We start from the raw sequence: 23,553 nt of genomic DNA on the forward strand, positions 1-23,553 counted from the left end.
AGACAGGTGTAGTGGTGAACCCAGTTTTAGAAAGACTGTATGCATTAACTGCTGTTCCTCTGCAGGGTCCGTCTTGTGGAACGGGGTGCCCCCCAGAGCCTCCTCCTCTCTGAGTCTGGAAAGGTACTCTCTTCTGCCAGCTGCTGGGGGAGGGTAGGCTGGAGGAAGAGGCCGGAGCCTGAGGTTGGAAGTTCAGTGAACCCTAAGGTTAACTTCACAGTCTCACCCTAGTGGATGGTCTCACTAAGGATAAAGATAGATGTGGACTTATTTCCATATTATTTAAACCCCATGGCATGCCATTCTTACTGAGAAACCAGCAGAATGTAATATTCAGTGCACACAAGTGCGTAGATAAGCAGCACCTCAAAAGGGCCAGTTGGTTCTGTCTAAACACTGATGGAGAAGAGGTGCTGGCTGGGTATGGGGGAGCTAGCACCCCGGGGAGCAGAGCAGCTGTGCCTGTGCAGGGAGCCGCTGCTCTGAGCATCACTTCATCCCCATCCCTCCATCCTCAGCATCTCCCCAACCCGTACTGTCCCTCCTCCCTGCACTGGCCAGACAGAGGACAGGATTGTGACGATATTTCAGTTCCTCTAGGAATCCTGAGGCACAGAGAAGAGAAAATCAAAGGAATCTCACTTAATCTATCCAGCAGATGTCACCCAGAGGGAGCCGACTGTTTTTGTTGTGTGGACTGTGCATTAACTGCCTCATGTCTGCACTTGGGTGCACACGGGCTCAGGAATGCCATGTCATGAGGGCAAGCTGAGGCTCCAGGGAACTATCTTTCATTCCCTTCGTCCAGGTTTTAGCTATTTAAGCCCTGATAGTCGGTAGGTCTCAGCTTTAGAGACCCAAGCCAACAATTTCAACAGGGCATGACAGGTGACCAGAATGACTGGCCAGCCCACCTGTCTTTTTGCCCAGAAAGGTCCTTGCACATATTGGGCAGGCAGCTAACTGCTGAGCTACACTCCTGGCCCAGGATAGATCTTCCGCTCAGCCAGCACCCGATTTCTTTCCTCTCCTGAAGATGGAAGTGTGAGTCTCTCGAGACGCCAGGGCCATGATGTCTCCCTCTGTTCTCACTGCTGCAGTTCCCCAGTTACAGCCTATGGTGTGGTCTCCGGTGCTCTCCCCTGCTGTTGTGACTTTGGAAAGAGTTTACCCAAAAGGGTACCAGAGTCTCACTGTTGTGGCCCTGGGCAGAAGTTTCTCATCCTCTGAAGAGATGGCATCCCGAGTCTGCTTTAGTTGGAACTTACTGGTCGTTGGGTCTCAACCAAGAAGAGAAAGGTAGACCAGGAACAAACAGAAAAGTGCGTCAGGGCCCTGAGTGAAGCAGCTCCTGCCATTTCTAGTCCCTAGCAGTGAAAGTCCAGTTCCTAGAGTTCATTGGTTGTTTTGCAGGGTTGGGGTTTGAAGCCAGGCCTCCAGCATGCTAAATAGGCCTCTGCCAGTAAGCAAAGCTAAAGCCAGAGCCAGGAGCTTTGACTGAGCTGAACATTTGTATTTCCCTTTTGATCCTTAGATCTTACCTGGAGTAAAAGTGGTTATCGTTAATCCTGAGACCAAAGGGCCTGTGGGAGACTCTCACCTGGGTGAGGTAGGTGTGAATCTCACGCTCACTCTGAAATCAGGACTCTCATCTGGGTGAGAGAGGCATGAATCTCATGTTCACTCTGAAATCACTAGCCAAGATTTTAAGGACCACACACTAACAAGCCAACAGAACTAGACTGAACTCCATTCCCTCCATTGGGAATATCTGTTTCTTTCTGGAAAGCTGTTATGGAAAGGGAGGAGGCTGATAGTGAAATCAAGACTGGGTAGAAATTTTCTCAGAGTAGTTCACTGCCTTCCCCTTAGCTGAAAGCAAGCCAGCCAGGTGTGAAGAGCTGGAACCAGGAGGAGCCACATGTCTACATTTTTCAACTCACATGAGTGTTATAGCCCAAAATTTATTTATGTATGTATTTGCTTTAATATGAAAATCCTCTTCAGGCTTTCCTCTATTCTCCCTTCCCCCAGATCTCTGAGGACTGCTGATGGACCCACAGCTTAGTGGGAGGAGTCTTGGCAGTGTGGGCCAGAGAGCAGCCTCTGCCACCATCTTAGTCATTGTTCTCTTCCTGTGCAGAGACACCGTGACCACAGCAACTATATATTATAAGAAAAAACATTTAATCGGGCCTGGCTTACAGTTTTAGAAGTTTAGTCCATTATTGTCGTGATAGGCGTATGGAGACATACAGGCAGGCACTGGAACAGGAGCTGCCTGATCTGTAGGCAGAGACAGACAGACAGACAGTCAGTCACAGACTCTGGGCTTGGCAGAGTCCACCCCCAGTGACACACTTCCTCCAACAAAGCCACACCTCCTAATCCTTGTAATCCTTTTAAATAGTGCCGTTCCCTGGTGATAAGAGTTCAAATGTGTGAGCCTGTGGGGGCCGTTCTCATTCACACCACCACAGCCAGTTACCAGCTGTCCAGGATGGGCAGGCTGCCCTCCTCACCAGACATGTGTCCTCGGCTCTGATAACGATGACATCTCCTCACAGAAGGAACAGAGACTTTGTCGTAGTCTCGTAGTCGTGTGCACTATACCTGTATCTGCGATGCACAACAACAGGCCGTCTGTCAAGTTGTCAACAGATCAAGGGGTGGCTGATACTATCGGTTGTCAGCTCTTGCCCTGTTTACATTGTAAACTCAAGAGCCTTGTGCCTTGGTTACACACAAGTGTAGTAATTGTGCCTTGGTGCTTTTGTGGGAATCTGGAAGTCTGTGAGAAATGAACCCAGGGAGGCAGTGCAGCCTAGTGGTTAAGAGCACAGCCTCTGGTGCTAACCACCGGGGTGGGGCTTCTTTCTAGTCCTGCATCTTAGAGACTTTTTAGACTTTTCTTTCTACCTGTAGAGTGAGAATAACAATGATGCGGCTCTGTGGGTGTCCGTGTGTCAGAGCCGATGAGGTCAGTGTCAGCTACACACTGTTGTGGTTGTGCTGTTCATCGGAAAATGAGACTTTAAAAACATCATAAACTGCTGTCGTCGTCTTTCTTTTCTTGTAGATCTGGGTAAATAGCCCCCATACAGCCAGTGGCTACTACACCATCTACGATAGCGAGACTCTTCAAGCTGATCATTTCAACACCCGCCTGAGCTTCGGAGATGCTGCTCAGACTCTCTGGGCCCGGACAGGGTACCTTGGGTTCGTCCGCAGGACCGAGCTCACGGCAGCCACTGGAGGTATCTTCCACCCCTGTTCTCTTCCCAGCTGCCTTGTTTACGTAACACTGGCTAGCCTATTGCACCCACCTGCGGAGGAGTATAGAATCCCCTCTGCACCCTTCAAACACGTAATGGAGTCACATTCACTTGAAGTAGGAACCTTTGCCCTCTGAGGACTGTCTGGAACAGAAGCCCTCAGGAACAGGGTGTTGAAGCAGCTTGTAACCCTAGCAATGCTCCTGGAATGGCTACTCCAGGCAGAGTAGAGCTCTCTCAGAGCTGACACCAGCGCTGAGCAAGTGGGACGACAACCCTTCCTCCTTCCTCTCCTCTGCCCTGGCACGCTGTTCTGAATCCAGGAGAAACAAACATCCTCTATCACTGAGGGGGAGTTGGTTCTTTGTTTTTGTTTCTAATGGTGTTACTACATAGCCCAGGCTGGCCTCAAACTCACAGAGAACCACCTGCCTCTGCCTCTGTAGTGCTGGGGTTAAAGGTGTGTGCTTCCATGCTTGGCCTGGGAATTGTTTCTGAAGTGGACCCAAACCCGCTTTTTGACAGTGCTGTCTCGGAGGGTTCCCTAACATCATCTCTGCCCAGCCGATCATCACAGCTCCTCTGCTGCCCCCTCACACTTCCCTGCTCACTGGCATTGGCAGCCACTGCAGACTTCTCAACACCAGCTTCATTTGCACACAGAAGGACTGATCCTGAAAACACCATGGGCTGAAAGGCCTCAGTGAGAGCATTTCTCCCTAGCCAAGCAGTGTGTGTCATTTCTCCATATTTCTTTTTTTTTTTTTTTTCCTGAACTGAAGACCGAACCCAGGGCTTTGCACTTGCTAGGCAAACACTCTACCACTGAGCTAAATCCCCAACCCCATTTCTCCATATTTCATGGGGAAGCCGCTGTCACCAGGGAGATGAGGGATGTGGTCCCTAGTCAGGTGACTGAGAGCAGACATTCTACCTGCTCTACTCAAGAGTCAGAGCACGGTGTCCAGAGCATCGGAAATGATGTGTGATTAAGTGATGTGGTACATCCAGTGCTGTCACATAGGAAACATTATTACTCCATTGCTGCCGTGTTTCTGCTATTATTTCATCATCAGAAATTTACTCTTACCAGGCTGGAGAGGTGGCTCAGGGGTTGAGAGCATTGTCTGCTCTTCCAGAGGTCCTGAGTTCGATTCCAAGCACCCACATGGTGGCTCACAACCATCTGTAATGAGATCTGGTGCTCTCTTCTGGTGTGCAGGGATACATGCAGGCAGAACACTGTATTCATAATAAATAAATAAATCTTAAAAAAGAAAAGAAAAGAAATCTACTCTTACCAGAAAAATACTGCAAAAGCCACCTTCCTTCTGTGTGCTTGCTGGGTTGAACCTGGTGGACTGATCTCCATGCTCCGCAGTCTGTAAACTGGTGCATGACCGCTGCCCCAGTCTCAGGTCCTTTCCTCCCTCTCCCCTCCTCCAGCCGTATCTGACTAATTCTTGTTCATTTGTCAAAGCTCAGCCATGGCATCAACATTTATTTCTAGAAGCTCTCTTCAAATCCTTGATTAGAGCTCATTTGTATCCCCAACTCCTCAGAGTTCATGCCTACCCATGCCTGTCTTTCTCTTAACTTGCTACAGGAGAATTCCTGTTTGTGTCTCCCCCAGCTAGGTCTTTTTAAAGAGGATATTTTCAATTATTAACCTAATTACTGTATGTGTATATGCTCAGGCATAAGATGGGGGAGGGGGAGAGAGTGTGTGTATAGACTAGAGGACAGTTTACAGGATTGGGGACTCCTTCCACTGTGTGTGTCCTATTGACAGTCCCCCATCTGCTCAGCCGCCTCACCAGCCCCTGTTTAGGGCTTCAGAGCAAAACCCACCTGTTGTCATTTGTGGCTCTCTAGCACTTAGCACAATTCCTGTCACTAACAGTAATAAGAATGGCTACATTTGAGCACGGAACAATGTACCATGCACCATGTCAACTACCTTACAAAATCATTTTATTTATTTGTTTGCTTGTTTGTTTTTAAGGATTTATTTATTATGTATACAATGTTCTGCCTGCATGTGTGCCTACAGTCCAGAAGAGGGCACCAGATCTCATTAGATGGTTGTGAGCCACCATGTGGTTGCTGGGAACTGAACTCAGAACCTTTGGAAGAGCAGCCAGTGCTCTTAACCTCTGAGCCATCTCTCCAGCCCCTTAATTTATTTTATTTTTTTTAAATTTATTTATTTATTATGTATACAGAAGAGGGCACCAGATCTCATTACAGATGGTTGTGAGCCACCATGTGGTTGCTGGGAATTGAACTCAGGACCTCTGGAAGAGCAGTCAGTGCTCTTAACCTCTGAGCCATCTCTCCAGCCCTAATTTATTTTTTTAATTTGGGACTGGTGAAATGGCTTAGCCTGTAGCTCCAGCTCTGGGGATCCAGAACCTTCTTCTGGACCCTTAGGGCATGTACAGACATACAGATACACATATACACGCAATTAAAAAGTAAAATCTTGCTGAGTGGTGATGGCTCATGACTTTAATCCCAGGGGAGGCAGAGGCAGATGGATCTCTATGAGTTCGAGGCCAGCCCGGTCTACAAAGCAAGTTCCAGGGCAGCCAGGGCTACACAGAGAAACCCTGTCTCAAAAAAACCCTCAAAAAAAAAAAATCTTAAAAAAAAATTGTGTGTGTTCGTGCACACCACCACACAGATGTGGAGGTCAGAGGGAAACTCTGAGTCAGTTCTTTCTTTCCACTTTTATGTGGCACACACCTACCGAGCCATCTCTCCAATCCAAACTAAATATGTTCCTCACAGCAGCGTTTTAACCTTATTTCTGTCTCACAGAGCAAGTAGCAGGACTCAAGACCTTATGGAATTGGCCGAGTCACAGTCCGATGACTGGCAACGTCAACCCTGCGCTCTTAATGCCAGCATGAATGGTACTTGGTGGCGTCTGAAACACACTTCTCTTCCTTCTTTCAGAGCGTCACGATGCCTTGTATGTGGTGGGTGCGCTGGATGAGACACTGGAGCTGAGAGGACTACGATACCATCCGATTGACATAGAGACCTCCGTGTCCCGAGTCCACAGGAGCATTGCTGAATGGTAATTTCCCCATACAACTATTCCCACTTTAGCTTTAGTAATGAGGAAAATTGATCTGGCTAATCAGTCATTTGTCCCAAGCTAAGGAATATGTAGATCACTTTCCATCTTGGTTGCATGGTCCACTGTGGCCATCAAAGCCTGTTCACCAGAGCCAAAAAGGTCTTGGAGCCACCACGGAACATGGTGGGACACTATGGACTGAGTCACTTTGTAAGAGCAGACTCTCATAGGTAGAAGAATTAGCAGGTCACCTGCCTCTAAGAAGTCAGTATAATGTGATATTAACGACTGTCTGTAGACTCAAAACACTCATTTAGAGGCTCACCTTGGGCCTGGTAGGTGGCCTGGTTTCCAGAACTCACTTGGTAGAAGGCAAGAACCAACGCCCACAGGTGTCCTCTGACCTCCCTGTATGGCTGTAGTGCACACAGACGCTCCCTCTCCCGGGGATGACAAATAGATGATAAAAAGATGGCTGATGATAAAGGCTTGCCTTGCCATACTTTCTTGTGCTGATCAAATCAGCATGTGCTTTTTAAAGTGTCAGTGGGAAGCAGGTGGAAAGGATAGGGTTACCATTTCAGCTGGTTTGCGCATCGCAGGAACTTGCCTGCATTTCCCTCATCCAGGGATTAGCCAACCTCATACTGATGGGAAGTTCACTAAAATTAAAACTGAGTTTCACCTACTGGTTTTCATTCTGGGGTTTTTTGTTTGTTTGTTTGTTTGTTTTTAACTTGTGTGTTTGTGTGAGTATATGCCACATGTATAAGAGTACCCATGGAATCCAGAAGAGGATGCTGGGTCCACCTACAGCTGGAGTTACATGTGGTTATAAGCTGCGCGACATAGATACTGGAATCAGAGCTCCTATCTTCTGTAAGAGCAGCCAGTGCTCTTAACTGATGAGCCATCTCCAGCACTTCATTCTTGGTTTTGTTTGTTGGTTTGTTTTGAGATGGGGTCTCTCCCTCTGTAGCCCTAACTGTCCTGGACTTGCCTTTGTAGATCAGGCTAGTCTCAAAATCACAGAGATCCGCCTGCCTCTGCCTCCTGAGTGTTGTTCTGGGTTCTCAGTGCCTGCGGTTCCCTCTCTGTTTAGCTCCTGCGTCCTTCTCCAGCTTGCCCCTTGTTGCATGACCACAGTTCTGTGATAGCTGCTCGTGCTTTCCAAATACCCCTTTGTCTAAGATGTCCTCGCTGCACATGTTTACCTGTATGCCAGCACTGAGGGACAGACACAGGAACATCTGGAGTTGCAGACGAGCCGGGGCTGTCCAAGGAAGAAAGCCTGCCTCAAAACACACACACACAAAAGGAGTCTTCTGTACTGCCTGGGTCAGAATCTCTCTCCAGACCTAAAACCGTATTGATCAAGGCAAGAACATCTTTACATGAAGAAACTTGTATAAAAGCATGTAGGGAAGTTGGTGCCATAACTGATTTTAAATATTCGACTTTAGTATAACCAAATATTACTTGTATCTACCTTTAATATTTGGAATCATTTTAAAAATCCATTAGCGTTGTATATCGAAAGCCAGCTCATACCTTCTGATACAGTAACTGCCCAGTGGAAAGTGTGTCGGCCTCACAGTACTTTCACACAATGTGTGACACCTTGCGAGCGACAGAAATTGTGTTCAAGAAAGTTTAAGTGGCCGGGTGTGGTGGCGCACACCTTCAATCCCAGCACTCAGGAGGCAGAGGCAGGCGGATCTCTGTGAGTTTGAGGCCAGCCTGGTCTACAGAGGTAGTTCCACGACAGCCCAGGGGTACACAAAGAAACCCTGTCTCATGGGGCAGGGGAGCGTAAGTGAAGTCAGACATATTGGCTCTCCTGAGCGAGAGAGACCATCTCAGACAAATAAACAACACTTGAGTTGAAGAGTAAATGGGAAGAACACCTGGCTGGCTGCCCTTCTGTAAAGACTCTGAGTCTCAGAAAAAGGGACAGGTGGACGGACAATCAGGAGTCACTGCCTCTCCTATCTCTACAGCGTGAGCACCTGTATGCAGTCCTTCTTCCCTGAACAGCTGCCTTGCCCTTCCACCCAGTCCCAAACTCTCAGACATGTGTGTCCTCAGTTCAGGCAGGCCCACCCTCAGATGCTCAGAAAATGCTGGAAGGTTCAGCTAGCCAGCTGGTCACAGACATGGCTGCTGACCTCCGGCCGACATCTAGCAGAAAAGACTATTCTGGGGGGGGGGGGGGGGGGGGGGGGCGTGCATCTCAGAAGGTAGCACAAAAGACCAGGGCCGGGCACTTGGTGCCAAGCCTGATGACCCGAGTGGAATCCCCAGAACCCAAATGGGGAAGGCGAGAACTGACACCCGAGTTATCCTCCCCACCATGAATTAGAAAGAAATGTTTTAAAGATGAGGATGCTGGAGAGAGGGCTTATTAGGAGCATTTGCTGCTCCTGCAGAGGATGCAGGTTCTGTTCTCAGCACCCACGTGGTCACTTACAACCAGCTGGAACTCTAGTTCCGGGGGACCCAACATTCTATTCTGACCTCTGGCCTCCTCGGGCCCTGCATGCATGTGGTGCACTTACATACGTGCAGGTGAGCACCCATAATCATAAAATTAAAATAATAAGTACTTTTAAAGGATGAATATTAACTGAGTGTCTTTGGATTTCAGTGCCGTGTTCACATGGACCAACTTGCTGGTGGTGGTTGTGGAGCTGTGTGGCTCTGAGCAGGAGGCCCTGGACCTGGTTCCTCTGGTGACCAATGTGGTTCTAGAAGAGCATTACCTCATCGTTGGTGTTGTGGTTGTGGTGGACCCGGGGGTCATCCCCATCAACTCCAGAGGAGAAAAGCAGAGGATGCACCTCCGAGACAGTTTCCTGGCTGATCAGTTAGACCCTATCTATGTGGCCTATAACATGTAGCCGGGCCTGTGGGGCCATCCTAAGGCTCAGAGAGACCCAAGACCCGAGGCTAGGGCAGGCTTGCAGCTGACATGAAGATGGCTCCAGAGTAGCCTTCATCTCATCCTGTGCAATTCTGCAGTCCCAGAACACCCAGGAAAGGGGAATTCTGCCACAGCGCGTACTAACACAGTTCCATGCATGTTGCATTTTCCCCATCTGGTATACATACCTGTATTTTTACCGAATGTTTAGACTTTTGTAAGGGAGTTCAATGAATTCACATGAAGGGGTATCTGAGTCCCACAGTTCCCCGCTCTGTACTGTATTTTGCCATTTTCCCGTAGTCAGGTGTTCTGCGGGGTTTCTTAATATGAAACTACCAAGCTTGAGTCGGCCCATAAGCAAATCAAATAACCCGTGTGAGAGCCGCTTTATATGTCTAATTCTCAATTATAAACACCTGACCAGTGTTTAATCGTGTAAATAAGAGTGCGCATAACTAACTTAGCTAAGGAATCGAGCAATCAGCTTGCCTAGCTGCAGCTGGCGTAGCTGGGCTCCCGCCGAGGACCTGGTGTGGCGAGACCAGCTTGCCCGGCAGCAGCGCAGCGCCTCCTGTCGGTGGGCGTGTGGAGGTGCACTAGAGCTGCCTGTGTCTGTTTTTAAAGCTTGTATCCCCAGAATTAGCTTGAGCTTCTAAGGATTCTTCAACCCATTCCTCTGAGCTGAAAAAAAAATCTCATGTCGGAATTTTCGAGGTAGCTAAGATTCCTAACCCGCTGCGGAACTGCAGTAGTTCACTCGGGCCAGTGTTGAAACTGTTTTCGCATTTAGAGTGACCGCAGAGAATTGCGAAGTTCCGCTTTTTCCATGCTCTGTGTCTGCAGGTGTAGAGCTTCCCCCACCCCTGAAAACTGAGGAGTACGCTCTGTCCTCCGAAGTCTGAGGGCGATCGCCGGGCTGGGAGGCAGTGAGGTCAGCCAGCTCTTGAACTGTAGGCCACATGCGCACATCCCGACACTAACCAGCCCGGGCTGCCAGGATAGCCAGGCTCCTAGGAAACAGGGAAGTCTGATGTATGCAAGAAACTCTTTTGAAATAACTGGTGCCTGGGCCACACTCAGTGTGGGACTGAGTTTGGCCTCTGGCTCAGTTTCCTTTCTTTGGTCTGAAACTTCATGTATTTGAATATAGTTAAATTTTATTATTTTTTTCTTACAGAAATATTTTTAAAAATTAAAGAAAACTTCAAGTGAAAAAGAATTAACCTGTTAAATCAGAATGGTTCTCTTTGACCTGTTCTGGTCTATTGTGTAAATATTTATTTAGACTATTTTGATAATACATATTATTTACCCCACTGTAACATCCTGTAAACTAAATGTGTTTTTAAGCAATTTGTAAGACTTGTAATTACCCTAAAAATATGGTTTATTAAGCAAAGACCAGACTCTTCACCAGGCAGCGCTCCTGGGCCACCTTCAATCTCATGACTCAGCCTCTATGGCCCCTTCTCCATATCGTCCCCCTCCCAGCTCCTGTTCCCCAGAAGGAAGCCCTCCAGAGCCTCCACTTCATTTGTGTTTTGGGTAGGATTGGTTTGCATGTGATGAGGGAGGTTGGGGTGTACAGGAAAGGGGTGCTGCCTCCTGGGCAGAGTAACATCCCATCCAGGGATCGCTTCATCTACAAAGGAAACAGCCTGCTTATTTTAGAAGTCTTAAAACTGTTTTGCTTTGTTTCTTTATTTTTTTGTTTAGTTTTGTTTCCTTTGTATTTTGAGACAGGGTCTTTCCACGTAGCCCAAGCTGGCCTGGAACTCCACCACCCCATTGCTGAGATTACAGGCATATGTAAACTCTTAAAACAGTTTGTGATTCTTTACCAAGCAAAGCAGGTGCCTGGGTATTAAACATTCTATGTCAACAATCTGCAAGGTCTAAGAAAAAAACTGTAGACCAATCCATCTTGAATGGTAACTCTTATGAATGCAAATTATTAACTTGTTTTCACCAGCCAGGGACACATTGTCTGAATAATGTGAGCCACATCTGTAATTTAAACTTTCCTAATAACCACTTTTTAAAAAGAGGTTTCATTGTGTAACCCTAGCTGCTTACTCTCTCTGTAGACCAGGCTGGTGATAAACTCACAGATCTTCCTGCCTCTGCCTCCTGAGTGCTGGGATCAAATGTGTGCACTGTACCCAGCTGAACACATCTTTTAAACATTTTTAAAGCATATGATATTGATTTTAATATATTTGCCAAAAGTACTATTACTTTGATATAAAATTATTGATTTTTTTTAAAGTTTTGGAAAACCTATGTGCATATTAAACACGTTTAGTTCAGACTGGCCACTTCAGGTTTCAGTTGTCATGTTGGAGAGTGCCGCCCTGCCACTCCTTCAAGCACAGAACTGTAGCCAGGTCATCTCACTGTGGCCAGCTCCCAGCGCTTAGGGCAATGATCTAGTTGTCATTCCCGGGTCCTCTGTTTTAAAACAATACTGGGGTAGAACACTCTGCCACTGAGCTCATCCCACGTAGCCCAGGCTGGCCCAGAACCTCTGCTTTCTTCCTTCTTCGGTCAGTGCTGAGTTTGTAGCAGATGCCTCCACACCTGGCCTCAGGCCTCTGGCCTTTTACCCCTTCCTGACAATGATTACTTCTCCCACCCCCACCCCCATGGCTTTGCTTTGGGTCCATCCCCTAAAACCAGATTATACTGGTAGGACAAAAGCTGAGCGCTGTCCCTGGAGAGCCTCATCAGTCCAGGCTCCCTCCTTGACAGGGTTTGTGATAGACCCCTGAAGCAGACCTTAATCTCCAACTTTTTTCTTAAGAAGAGTTTCTGTTGATGGCGTCACTCTGGCCCTTTCCACATTCAATGGAAACTTCCTGGTTGAACTGACGGTGAAAGCCGCCCTCAAGTGAAGTCCATCATTACCAAAACAAAAACCAGAATCGGCCTGCAGCCCTTCCTGACCACTGAACAGGGAGGCAGGGCCCAGTAAACTATCTAGTTACACAAAACTCCTCTTTTTTTTTTTTAATTTTGTGTGTTGTGTGTGTAGTAGGGTCTTACTGTATAGCCTGTGCTGGCCTCAAACTTGATGCTCTTGCTCAGCCTTCCAGTGCTGAAATTACAGGTTTGTGCAACCAGCCGCACCTGGCAAGAGAAATCTTCTAATCTGGAAATCTGTGAACCTTTGGCCCTCAGGAGAGGGACTGAGGTGGATCAGGGAGTTCTAGCTGCACACATGCCATCCCATGCACCTGAGCCCTCAGAATGCCCACCGTGCACACAGAGGCCCTGTTCTCCCAGTACCAGTCCTCTCAGTGTGCGGTTGTGTTGGCTGGGCTGCTGGGGACCATAGCCTGTCTCCTCACTTTAGTCCTGGGCCGTGCTTGCTTAATGCTCTCCTGGAATCCCAAGGGCCTGAGGCCTTAGGCTCTGCTACGGTCTCTGCCCCAGGCATGGTGCTCAATATCTCGGCCAAATAAGTTACTTTCCTTGAATATCCAGGAATTTTAAACTAAAGCAGTGGAGACTAGTCACCTTACCCTGGAACTCCAGTATAGCTGACTGCCTTAGTGTTCCCTGCGTCCTCTGCTTTGATGTCAAACCCAGAGTGTCTGGAGCCAGAGGCCGCGGCAGGCCTTTGCTGTCACTCAGCAGTCCTGACTTAGGCATGCGTAGATGAACCATGAGATTTGCCCCGAGGAAGAGACTTAAAGACACATGAAGTTTTTAGTCCTAAGTGCTGTTTTGTTTACTTTCTGTCAAGATGATATTTACCCCTGTCAAATTCAAACTATCGTACTGTGTAATTATGTATAAAGGTTTTTTTTATTTATTTGAAATTAGATTAGGTATACATTTTTAAATTTAACATCTGGCTGGACAGTGTTCTATTAACTCATTGAATGTGTTTCCTTTGTCTTGTGTTAATAAATTTTGATGCTTGATTGTGTTTAATCCTTCACATATTGGGTGGTGTGTGTGTGTGTGTGTGTGTGTGTGTGTGTGTGTGTGTGTGTGTGTGTGGTGGGATTGAACCCCAGGTCTCCTGCAGGCTGAGCGAGCATTCACTCCAGCACTCAGCCACACCCCCTTTCCAGGGCTTCTGACAGTAAGATGGGGAGGTGGCTGCAGTGGTTCAAGGAGATCGCTGTGCCACTGCCACCGTTCACGGAGGCAGGGGAGAGGACAGCACTGTCACTCTGCAAACCAAGAAGGCGGCGGGCAGACATTTTCTTTTTAAACTTGGGAATCTTTTTCCAAATTTCATTGCTTTTAAAAAATAATTGGGTTTCTTTCTTTCTCTCCCTTTTTTCCTTCCTACCTTCCTTCCTTCCCTCCCTCCCTCTTCCTTCTGGCAGTCTTGGAACTCTCTTTGTAGACCAGGCAGACCACCAACTCAGAGATCCACCTGCCTCTGCCTCCTGAGTGCTGGGTTCAAAGGCATGCGCCACCACCAGCCCAGCTTGGACTTTCTTTTTCTTTCTTTCTTTTTTTCTTTTTTTTGGTTTTTCGAGACAAGGTTTCTTTGTGTAGTTTTGGTGCCTGTCCTGGATCTCGCTCTGTAGACCAGGCTGGCCTCGAACTCACAGAGATCCGCCTGGCTCTGCCTCCCAAGTGCTGGGATCAAAGGCGTGCGCCACCACCGCCCGGCTTTCTTTTTTTTAAGATTCATTTATAGCCGGGCGGTGGTGGCGCACGCCTTTAATCCCAGCACTCGGGAGGCAGAGCCAGGCGGATCTCTGTGAGTTCGAGGCCAGCCTGGTCTCCAAAGCGAGTTCCAGGAAAGGCGCAAAGCTACACAGAGAAACCCTGTCTCGAAAAACCAAAAAAAAAAAAAAAAAAAAAAAAAAAAAAGATTCATTTATTATGTATACACTGTTCTGCCTACATGTATGCCTGCAGGTCAGAAGAGGGCACCAGATCTCATAGATGGTTGTGAACCACCATGTGGGTGCTGGGAACTGAACTGAGGACCTCTACAAGAGCAGCCAGTGCTCTTAACCTCTGAGCCATCTCTCTAGCCCTTGTATTTTTTTTCTTAAATGTTTTTTTCACTATTTTTTTTTTATCTTTGTGTGAGTGTTTGCCTGATGTATGTGCACTGAGTGCATGCCTGAGGCGGCCAGAAGGCAGACACTGAATCCCATGGAAAGTGGAGTTAAAGATGACTGTGAGCCACCCTGTGGGTACTGGGAACCAAACCCGAGTCCTCTGTAAGAGCAACAGTGTTCCTAGCTGACAAGCCATCTGCCTCTAGCCCCTTGCTTTTTTTTTTTCCCCCTGAATGTTACTACATTTGTATTCATTTTGTTGGGGGTAAGGGGAGCTTGCTATGGTACCTGTGTGGATGCCAGAGGATAACTTACAGGAGTCTTTGCACACAGGCCCTCAGGCTTGGCTGCAAGCACCCTTGACCACTTGGCCCAGCTGTCAGGATTTCTTCCCTCTGAGCCTGCAGCATGTGTGGTTGTAACACCTGGATTGCAGTGTCTTCTGCCTTGAGCTGGGCTGAGTTCCAGCCTTTTGGATGTGAGGATTCGTTTGCTCTAGCACGTCCTGGTCTCAGGAAACGTGAAGGGAGCCCTTCAGATTGTTCGCAGACATTGAAGCTCGTCTTTGCAGTATGGTCCAAGCTATTTTGGCATTGAGGACCCCCCTCCCCGGCTTAACAGTTATCAAATGCTGCCCACCAAGTACAGACATTGTGTTAAGAGCTGATGGTCGGACTGGAGAGATGGCTCAGCGGTTAAGATCACTGGCTGCTCTTCCAGAGGTCCTGAGTTCAATTCCCAGCAACCACATGGTGGCTCACAGCCATCTGTAATGAGATCTAGTGCCCTCTTCTGGCCTGCAGGGATTCATGCAAGCAGAGCACTGTATACATAATAAATAAATCTTTAAAAAAAAAAAAAAAAAAAAAAAAAAAGAGCTGATGGTCAAGGAAAATACGAAGAAGTCTGTGCCTTCAGGGAAATGCAGGGAGCAGTCATGACATGTAAGGACAGTTAGGAGCAGGTGAGAGCCACCGAGACAGGCAAGGAGGACGGGAAGGACTAGCTGGAGGATGGCATCGGAACAGTGGTTGATTTTTTGCTTTTTTAAGTCATGGTCTCTAGCTCAGGCTGGTCTCAAAACCCATCATAATCCTCCTGCCTCAGCCTTTGGAGTTCTGGGATTAGAGGATGAGAGTTACCATGTCTGACCTGAACTTGAGTTTTGGAAGATGACACAGGTAAGAAAAACAAGTAGGGAAAGCAGCAGGCATGGTGAGGCAGACTTGTCATCCAGTGCCAGGGAAGCAGAAGCAGGAGGGTCAGGAGTTCAAGTTTGTCCTCAGCTACATATCCAGTTCAAAGCCAGCCTGGGCTACATGGGATCCTGTCTCAACAAGATATATTTTGGGAACCGAGTCATTAGAATTGCTATGATGTGGGACTAGAGAGATGGCTCAGTGGTTAAGAGCACTGGCTGTTCTTGCAAAAGACTGGGTTCAGTTTCCAGCATCCACATGGCAGCTCACAATTGTCTATAACTCTACCTCCATGGGATCCAACACCCTCACACAGACATGCAGGCAAACAACCAAATCTTTTTAGAAAATTACTATGATGTGGATATGTGAACCTTTAAATTTTGTATGTACTGACCATCTCAGGATTGTCTCGTGAACACTGGAGTGGCCAGTGGCATGGATTCCCACCTATAGGCTGATTTTAGTCATTGAAGGACTCCAACAGTAAGTTCCTGAGGTTGTGTTCCTCCAGATTTATCAGCCACTTGGTAGCCAGGTGGCAATGGTAACCCTAGAAAGGCCAATACTCATGTAAACACCTGTTCTGGATGTGAGCATTTGACTCTTCTGTCCTGGGAGCTTTTGTGGGCATGTGATACTTATATAATTCACAAACACAATAATCAATAATTGTCCTCCATTAGGAGGCATTAATGGAGCCAGAAAGGAAGCTAAGATTACAGTGTGAGAGAGGATGATGGCTTGGTGTATAGAGAAGAGGGAGTCATGGGGCTGGAGAGACTCTTCCAGAGGACCCGGGTCCAGTTCCCAGACCCACATGGCAGCTCACACTGTCAATTCCAGGGGATCCGACACCCTCACACAGACAGACATGCAGACAAAACACCAGTGCACATAAAACTTAAAAAAAATTATAAAAAAAAAAGGGGAGTCACAAGCAGAAATTGTTTTCCCTATATCCCGACAACCAAAGTAAGCTAGCTTCAACAGAAAGGAGCTAACTACTCCAGCTGCGCATGGTAGCACATGGCTTTTATCCACTGTCACCTGGAAGACTGAAGCCGGACAATCACCTGAGACCAGGAGTTCGAATCTAGTCCTGGTAACATAGTGAAACCCTGTCTAATAAAAGGCTGGGAGCGGTAGTAGTGGCATTGGGGACCTAGTCACTACTATGACAGTTGAGGGCAGTGTAGGCCGTGGCCAAGTGTGTTTACAGCAGGTTCCTAGTGTGGGACTTTTACTGGATCACATTGTTTACAGGTGCGAGAGTCTGGAAAGTTCCTTCTGTAAGTCCATTCACTTAGGCCAGACTATTTTTTAAAATCTATTTTATTGTTTCTAAGTGTGTGTGTGTGTGGGGGGGGGGGTGCTACGTGCATGTGAGTTACAAGGTACCTCTGGAGGCCAAAGATGTCAGATTCCCTGGAGCTGGAGTAAGCCACCTTCCGTGCTGAGTGCTGGGAACTGAGCCCAGATCCTCCGTGAGCAGTGCACTACCGCCCAGCCTGACCGTGTCTTAGGAGGACAGCTTTCAACTGTTAGGGAACCAAACCCAGGCCCTGGTCCACACTAGGTAAGCGCTTTGCTATTGACCTTCCCAGGCCCAACCCTTCCCTTGACCCCCTTCCCTTGACCCCTCTGCCTCCCCGTCCCGGGATTGTAGCTAACACCCCGCTCCTCAGATGCTATCCCGAGGCGGGACACTGAAAAAAAAAAGGAATTAAAAGAAAGCCTCCCAACACCCGTTCGTCTCGCAGCGCACCGAGCGGTGCCGGTCAAGGTCAGGGACCTCAGCGCGGCCGAGCTCCACACCGGGGAGCAGGAGGAGGCCCGCCCCGCGCTGGACGGCAGGCAGGCAGGCAGGCAGGCAGGCAGGCAGCCAGAGCGCACCGGGCGAGCCGAGCAAGCCCGCGGCGGGCCCACCTCCCCGCGCGCGCCGGGGCTCGCCAAGATGGCGGCGCGCCACGTGAGCACGCGGTGACGCAGCACGCAGGCCGGCCGGCCGGCGCAGGCCCCGCCCCTCCCCAGCCCCCGGCCTGCGGTGGCGGCGGCGGCGGGTCATGCCGCCAGAGACGCCCCTCGCGGCGGGGAGACGGTAGCCCGGGACGGTTGGCGCCCGAGTCACGCCGCTTCTGCCCGTCCCCGCCCGCCCGCCCGCCCGCCCCAGGCAGGAGCGCCTCCCCGCCCCGCGCGGCCTGCGGCTGGGAAGTGAGCAGCGACGTCGGCGCCGCCTGGGACGGGGGAGTGGAAGTTCCCGCCCCGGGCAGCGGCCAGGCGGCTCCCGCCGCGGGTAAGTGGGGGCGGCGGCGGCGGCGGGGGGACCACGGTTTCGGGGCGGCCCGGGCGGGAGTGCGGCGGGGACGCCGTGGCGGGCACGCGCCGGCCCGAGCGGGGCGGGTGGGGGGGTTCGCGCGCGGCGCGGCGGTGGGGGAGGGGCGCGGGGGTGGGGCCGGCCGCGCGCGCTTCCGGCCGCGCGCGCGCCTCCCCGAGCGCCCCCGGGGCGTTGTTGGGCTCCGGTCCTGCGGGCGCGCTCGCTCCCTCGGCCCACGCCGCGGCTTGGGGCCTGCAGGCGGGAGGGGAGGCGAGGCGAGGCGCGCGGCGGCGGCGGCGGCGGCGGCGGAGCGGGAAGAGCCCGGGACGGCCCGCCACCAGGCTGCAGGCACCGGGTCCTCAGGCTCCCGCCCGCCCCGGGGACGGGGCGGGGGAAACCAAGGCAACCCCGCCGTGCGGCGCGGCGGTCGGTGCTTTGCTCTTCTTCCGGGTGTCTCCCAGCCGGCCGCTTGCGTTAGAGTAGAAAACCCAGTGTCTTCGGTAGTCGCGCTTGCTTTTTCAGGCGGCGTTTGTTAAGGAGGCAGGTTTCTGGTGGCAGGGCTTCTAGACGTGGTCGCCTGCGTGCTGGCCGCCTTAGTTTTGCCCGAGACAGGGCCTCCCAACCTGGCCTTTATGGTCGAGGCTGGCTTCGAACACGGCTTGTGTTAGTGGCCTTTTTCTGTGTGGTTTGGTTTTTCGAGACAGGATTTCTCTGCATAGCCTTGGCTGTCCAGGAACTTGGTGTTGGTTGTTTGGTCTGTTCGCCATGCGGTGGAGGGGCACGCATTTGAGCCCAGCGCTTGGGCGGCAGAGGCAGGTGGATCTCTGAATTCAAGGCCAGAGCGAGTTCCAGGACAGCCAAGGCTACTCAAAGAAAAACCCTGTCTCGAGGGAGAAAAAAAAAAAAAAACGAACAAAAAGACCTATTGATTGCGGGGTATGGTAGTTACACACCTTTAATCCCAGCTACTCTCTCGGGAGGCAGAAGCAGGTCGATCTCTCTCTGCTATCTACACAGCGAGTTCCCGGCCAGCAAGTCCCAATAGTGAGACATTATTGTTTTTATTTATGTATGTGTGCCTCTGGAAGGTTATGTTCACCATCTGCGTGCAGGTGCTTGAAGAGGCCAGAGGGGTCAGATCTGGAACTGCAGTTAGAGGCTGTTGCGGGTGCCAGGAACTGGCCCTGTGTCCTATGAAAGAGCCGGAGGGGCTCTTAACCGCTCAGCCATCTCTCCAGCCTAGCGTTAGCTTTTGAGGGTGTTTGCTTGTTTGAGAAAGGCTCATACTTTATTCCCAACTGGTCTTAAACTGTATGTGGTTCAGTTTGGCCTAGAATCAGCAGTACTGTAGCCTTGAAAACAATTGAGCCACAAGTCTTCAAGGGCCACTTGACATCTCAGGCCATTTCAGCATAGATGTGGTAGGAATCTTTGTAAAACTGGCCTCACCTGTGATAAGAGTTTGTATACTATTTATGTTCACAAAATTCGTTTATCCCAAGATTTTGTTGCCAATAGATATTTTGTTTAAAATGCCAGTTGCCCCCTCCCCTGCTTTACAGCGTACACTTACCATTTTATCTCCATTATAATGTAGCTAAGTGGGAGAGTGTTTGCCTAGCATGCTTCATACTCAGCTCTTGGAAACAACTGGACATCCCAAAGTTGAATGTGACAGCTCCTGAATAGTGTTTGCAGTTCTTGATTGCTTGGTCTACAGGACTGTGATAGTACATATCACCAGCAGATGGTAGTCAAGTCAGAAAACAAAACAAAAACCCTGGCATGATGTCAGTGAATTTCCAATTCTCACATAGGATGATACCTCCAGTTTTCCTGTGCCCCTGTTAACCCTGTTTCTGTAGCTGAGGTGGAGTGATTCTCTGAGGGTATTTCTTTAGCCATTATTTCATCAGTTCTAATTAGATACATCTAAATAAGCAGGTGGTTTTGTTACAGTGTTAAATGTGAAGACATGGCCCTGTGTAGGGAAGGGATGTGCTGGACTTCCTGGGACTTACGTTCTGGTGGAAAGACAGAAAAACAGCAATTACATTACTGTGGTAGGTGTTGCAAGAAGGCCAGCTTGATCTATAGAGCGAGTTCTAGGACAACCAAAGCTACACAGAAATCCTGTCTTGAAAAAAGGAAAAAACTACTGGGGTGCACAGTCAGCCTCTCGACTAGTCTAGGGGAGGTCTTCATGTAGGTTTGCCTGGAGAGGAAATTATAGAAGCCAGTCTAGGAGGAGGAAGGGGAAATAGTGTTTGTAGCATAGGAAATAGCATGTATGCAAGCCTCAAGCTGAGGTGAAGCAAGCCAGCCACATCTGAGGATCTGGAAGATTCAGTGTGACTGACAGTTGTGGAAATGATGGGTAAGGGGGCTCCCTGACCCCAAACTCACCACATAGTTACTGTTCACTCATGACGGTCAGTCTCTGCTGGCCACTGAGCACACATTAGCCTAAGCTTAAAACTGGGAGAAACAGGCAGGCTGGTAAACACAGCTCATTGTTAAATAATCTAGAGAGATGTGCCAGACAAGGGAACCCTATTAAGATAGATAGGGATGGTAACAGGAGGGTGTTGTTGGAACAGAGGCATGTGAAATAAAAGAACAAGGCTTTGGTTAAAACAGCCCTAGCTTCAGGTCTTTCGAATAGTACTGTAAGAGCCACAGTAAATAACAGTCTAAGTAAAATAGGGCATCCATGAGGTGGCATGTGACGTGCTCTTAGGAGCTGGGGGGAGCTCAGTTGTACGGTGCTTGGATGACCCTAGCTGTGGCCTCCAGCAGCACCACAAAAAACCAAAGTTCTTATCTTGGAATCTCACTTAGGAAGTCTCTGCAGATTTTGTTAACCCACCTTGCCTTGGGCTAGGGGTGTAGCTTAGATAGTTCCCTACTCCTTCAAGGCCCTGGGTGTGATGGCAATTTCTGTATAAAGCTGCTGGGGGCGGGGTGGAGACGGGATGATCAGAAGCTCCAGAAAGGTCATCCTCTCTTAGATAGCAAGTTTGAGGCCAACCTGGGCTACAGGAGATCCTGTCATAAGGGAAAGTACCTTGCCTTTTCCGTGCCAGCAATTCATAGCCTGCTGTGACCTCTCAGTTCCCAGAAGTATGATGTGCGTGTTCCTTATCGTGTTTTTTCTTATTGATGATGCGTTTGAAACTACTTTTCATAGATCCTTTGTGATTGTGCCCTACTTGCTATTATCTCATGACAGCTGCTGCTTGGAGCTTAATTTATTTTTATACAAAATGTATATATAACATTTATCGTGTTTTAAAATGTTATTTTAGAAAGCAGAATTTGAGCCAATCATGGTAGAAGGATTGCTTTTTAGCCAGCCTGGGCTTTAGGACTTGCCTCAAAAACAAAGATACCACAACAAAGCCAACCAGACTTAATTTTTAGGAACAGCCAAGAAAAGGTGAACAAAGAATATTGCTGGGCCTGGAGGGATGGCTCAGCAGTTCAGAGCACTGACTGCTCTTCCAGAGGACTCGGTTCAGTTCCCAGAGCCCACATGGCAGCTCACAACCATCTGTAACTCTAGTTCCAGGGGATCTAACACCCTCGCACAGATATACATGCAGGCAAAAACACCAATGCACAGAAAATAAATCTTTTTTTTTTTTAGTGTATTTGCAGTTGATAATGTCATTAAAACAGAGCAGGTACTGATTATGGCTTACAATGTTTATAGTTACTTACTGCTTATAGTTACAAACTATAAACTTATTTAAAAAATTTTAATTTTATTTTTAATTTATGAGTGTATTTCCTGCATGTATGTTTCCTTTTATTGTCTGTTGAGACAGGGTCTTACTACGCAGGCCTAGCTGGCCTGGAACTCAGTGGGTGGCCTCGAACTAAAAGATCTGATTGCCTCTGCCTTGACTAAAGGTAGACACCACCATGCCTGGCCTTTTCTCTTTTAACAAAAACGTGGATGTTCTGCCTGCATGTGTGCCTGTGGAGACCAGAAGAGAGCCTCAGATGCCCTGGGACTGGAGTTTTCACATGGTTGTGAATGGGTGTTGGGAATTGAACTCAGGTCCTCTGGAAGAGCTGCCAGTGTTCTTAACCCACTGAGTCATCCCTTTAGCCTGTGGTTAAGATTTCTTAACCTTTTGCTTCCTTATATATTTTTGGTGCTGTGGGGGGAAAGGAGCTAATGTCGTACTTAAGAGGAGAAAAAAATTAAAATCATTCAAATAGGAGGTTTTTCAATGACTAACAATAGTTTACACCTAGAGAGTAAGCATGAATTTGTTTTCTGAGACAGGCATGGTGGTACATTTCTTTAATCGCAGCACTCAGCACACTAGGGCCAGGTTAGAGACCAAAAAAAAAAAAAAAAAGCTGGCTAGCATGAATATGGAGAGATGTTCAACATCATTAATCAGTGAGAGATGAAAACCAAAACACAGTAAGAGACCACCTTGTTATTACTGTAGCTTAAGTTCTAATGTTCTGGTAGGAATGATTATGATTTGTGTTGCCAAGCTGGGAAGTGGTAGTGCACACCTTTAATCCCAGCACTTGGGAGGCAGAGGCAGGAGGGTTTCTGAGTTTGAGGCCAGCCTGGTCTACAGAGCTAGTTCCAAGAAGCCAGAGCTACACGGAGAAACCCTGTTGTGAAGAAGGAAAAAAAAAAATCAGTGTTGCTACAGTACCCAGGGTGTCAACAGAACAGCCAAGTGATCTAGTGTTCCCTTGTGGAACACATAACAAGAGTGAAAAGCGCGTTTTGTTTTGTTCTTTCAAGACAGGGTTTTGTTTTGTTTTGTTTTTTGTTTTTTTAAAGATTTATTTACTTCTTATTTGTACAGTGTTCTGCCTGCATGTATACCTGCAGGCCAGAAGAGGGCGCCATATCTCATTATAGATGGTTGTGAGCTACCATGTGGTTGCTAGGAATTGAATTTAGGACCTGTTGGAAAAGCAGCCAGTGCTCTTAACCTCTGAGTCATCTCTCCAGCCCAAGACAGGGTTTCTATGTAGTCTTGGCTGTCCTGGAACTTACTATGTAGACCAGGCTAGCTTCAAACTCTAGAATCCACCTTTGAGGCCCATGCCTGGCCAAAGCAGGTCTTAAAGAGGTAGTTGTGAATTCATGTTTAAAACAGAGCTATTCACAGCAGTCAGGAGGCTAAAGCGACCCAAGTGTTGACCAGCAGATGGAGGGATAAACAGTGTGGGGTGTACATTCCAGGGAGTGTTACCCAGATTGAAACCGTGAAAATCCTGACATGAGCTAGGTGTGGATGGATTGGGCTCCTTGTGCCAAATGGAGTAAAGACACACTGATTTTCCTGTGGAAGTGTCTAGAGTAGTAGTCACTAAGAGGAACAGTAGTTGCTAGGGCTCGTGGAGGAAAGGAGGAAAAGGACAGTTATTTAACAGATACAAAAAACCTCTGAGCCATCTCTCCAGCTCCGTGACTAAAGTTTTTAAGACTGGAGAGATGGGTTGGTGTTTAAGAGCTCTTTCCAGCAACTGGTTTAATTCCCAGCACCCACATGGAGCTCACAACCATCTGTAACTCCAGTCCCAGGAATCCAGTACCCTCTTCTGCCATCCTGGGATACCAGGCAAACACGTGGCATACAGACACACATGGAAGCAAAACACCCATGCTCATATAAAAAAAAATTGAAACAGCTGTTTGAAAAGCAGGGACGGGGCTGGAGAGATGGC

General features: G+C 48.6%; 1 protein-coding gene across 6 annotated transcripts in view; it reads left to right on the top strand.

Moving 5' to 3' along the window:
* Dip2b (disco interacting protein 2 homolog B) overlaps window positions 1-13,218 on the top strand; it is a 205,921-nt gene extending 192,703 nt beyond the window's left edge. For all 6 annotated transcript variants that reach the window (XM_052748954.1, XM_052748955.1, XM_052748959.1 and 3 more), the window contains 5 exons: window positions 66-123; window positions 1,535-1,609; window positions 3,080-3,257; window positions 6,237-6,360; window positions 9,011-13,218. In XM_052748954.1, the coding sequence (XP_052604914.1) occupies window positions 66-123; window positions 1,535-1,609; window positions 3,080-3,257; window positions 6,237-6,360; window positions 9,011-9,263 (688 nt within the window). In that variant the 3' untranslated portion in view covers window positions 9,264-13,218. The remainder of the gene's footprint in view (window positions 1-65; window positions 124-1,534; window positions 1,610-3,079; window positions 3,258-6,236; window positions 6,361-9,010) is intronic.
* The last annotated feature ends 10,335 nt before the right edge of the window (window positions 13,219-23,553 follow it).

This window comes from Peromyscus californicus, unplaced genomic scaffold, assembly GCF_007827085.1.
Source record: "Peromyscus californicus insignis strain IS unplaced genomic scaffold, ASM782708v3 Scaffold_20__1_contigs__length_68692818, whole genome shotgun sequence".
Classification (NCBI taxonomy): domain Eukaryota; kingdom Metazoa; phylum Chordata; class Mammalia; order Rodentia; family Cricetidae; genus Peromyscus; species Peromyscus californicus.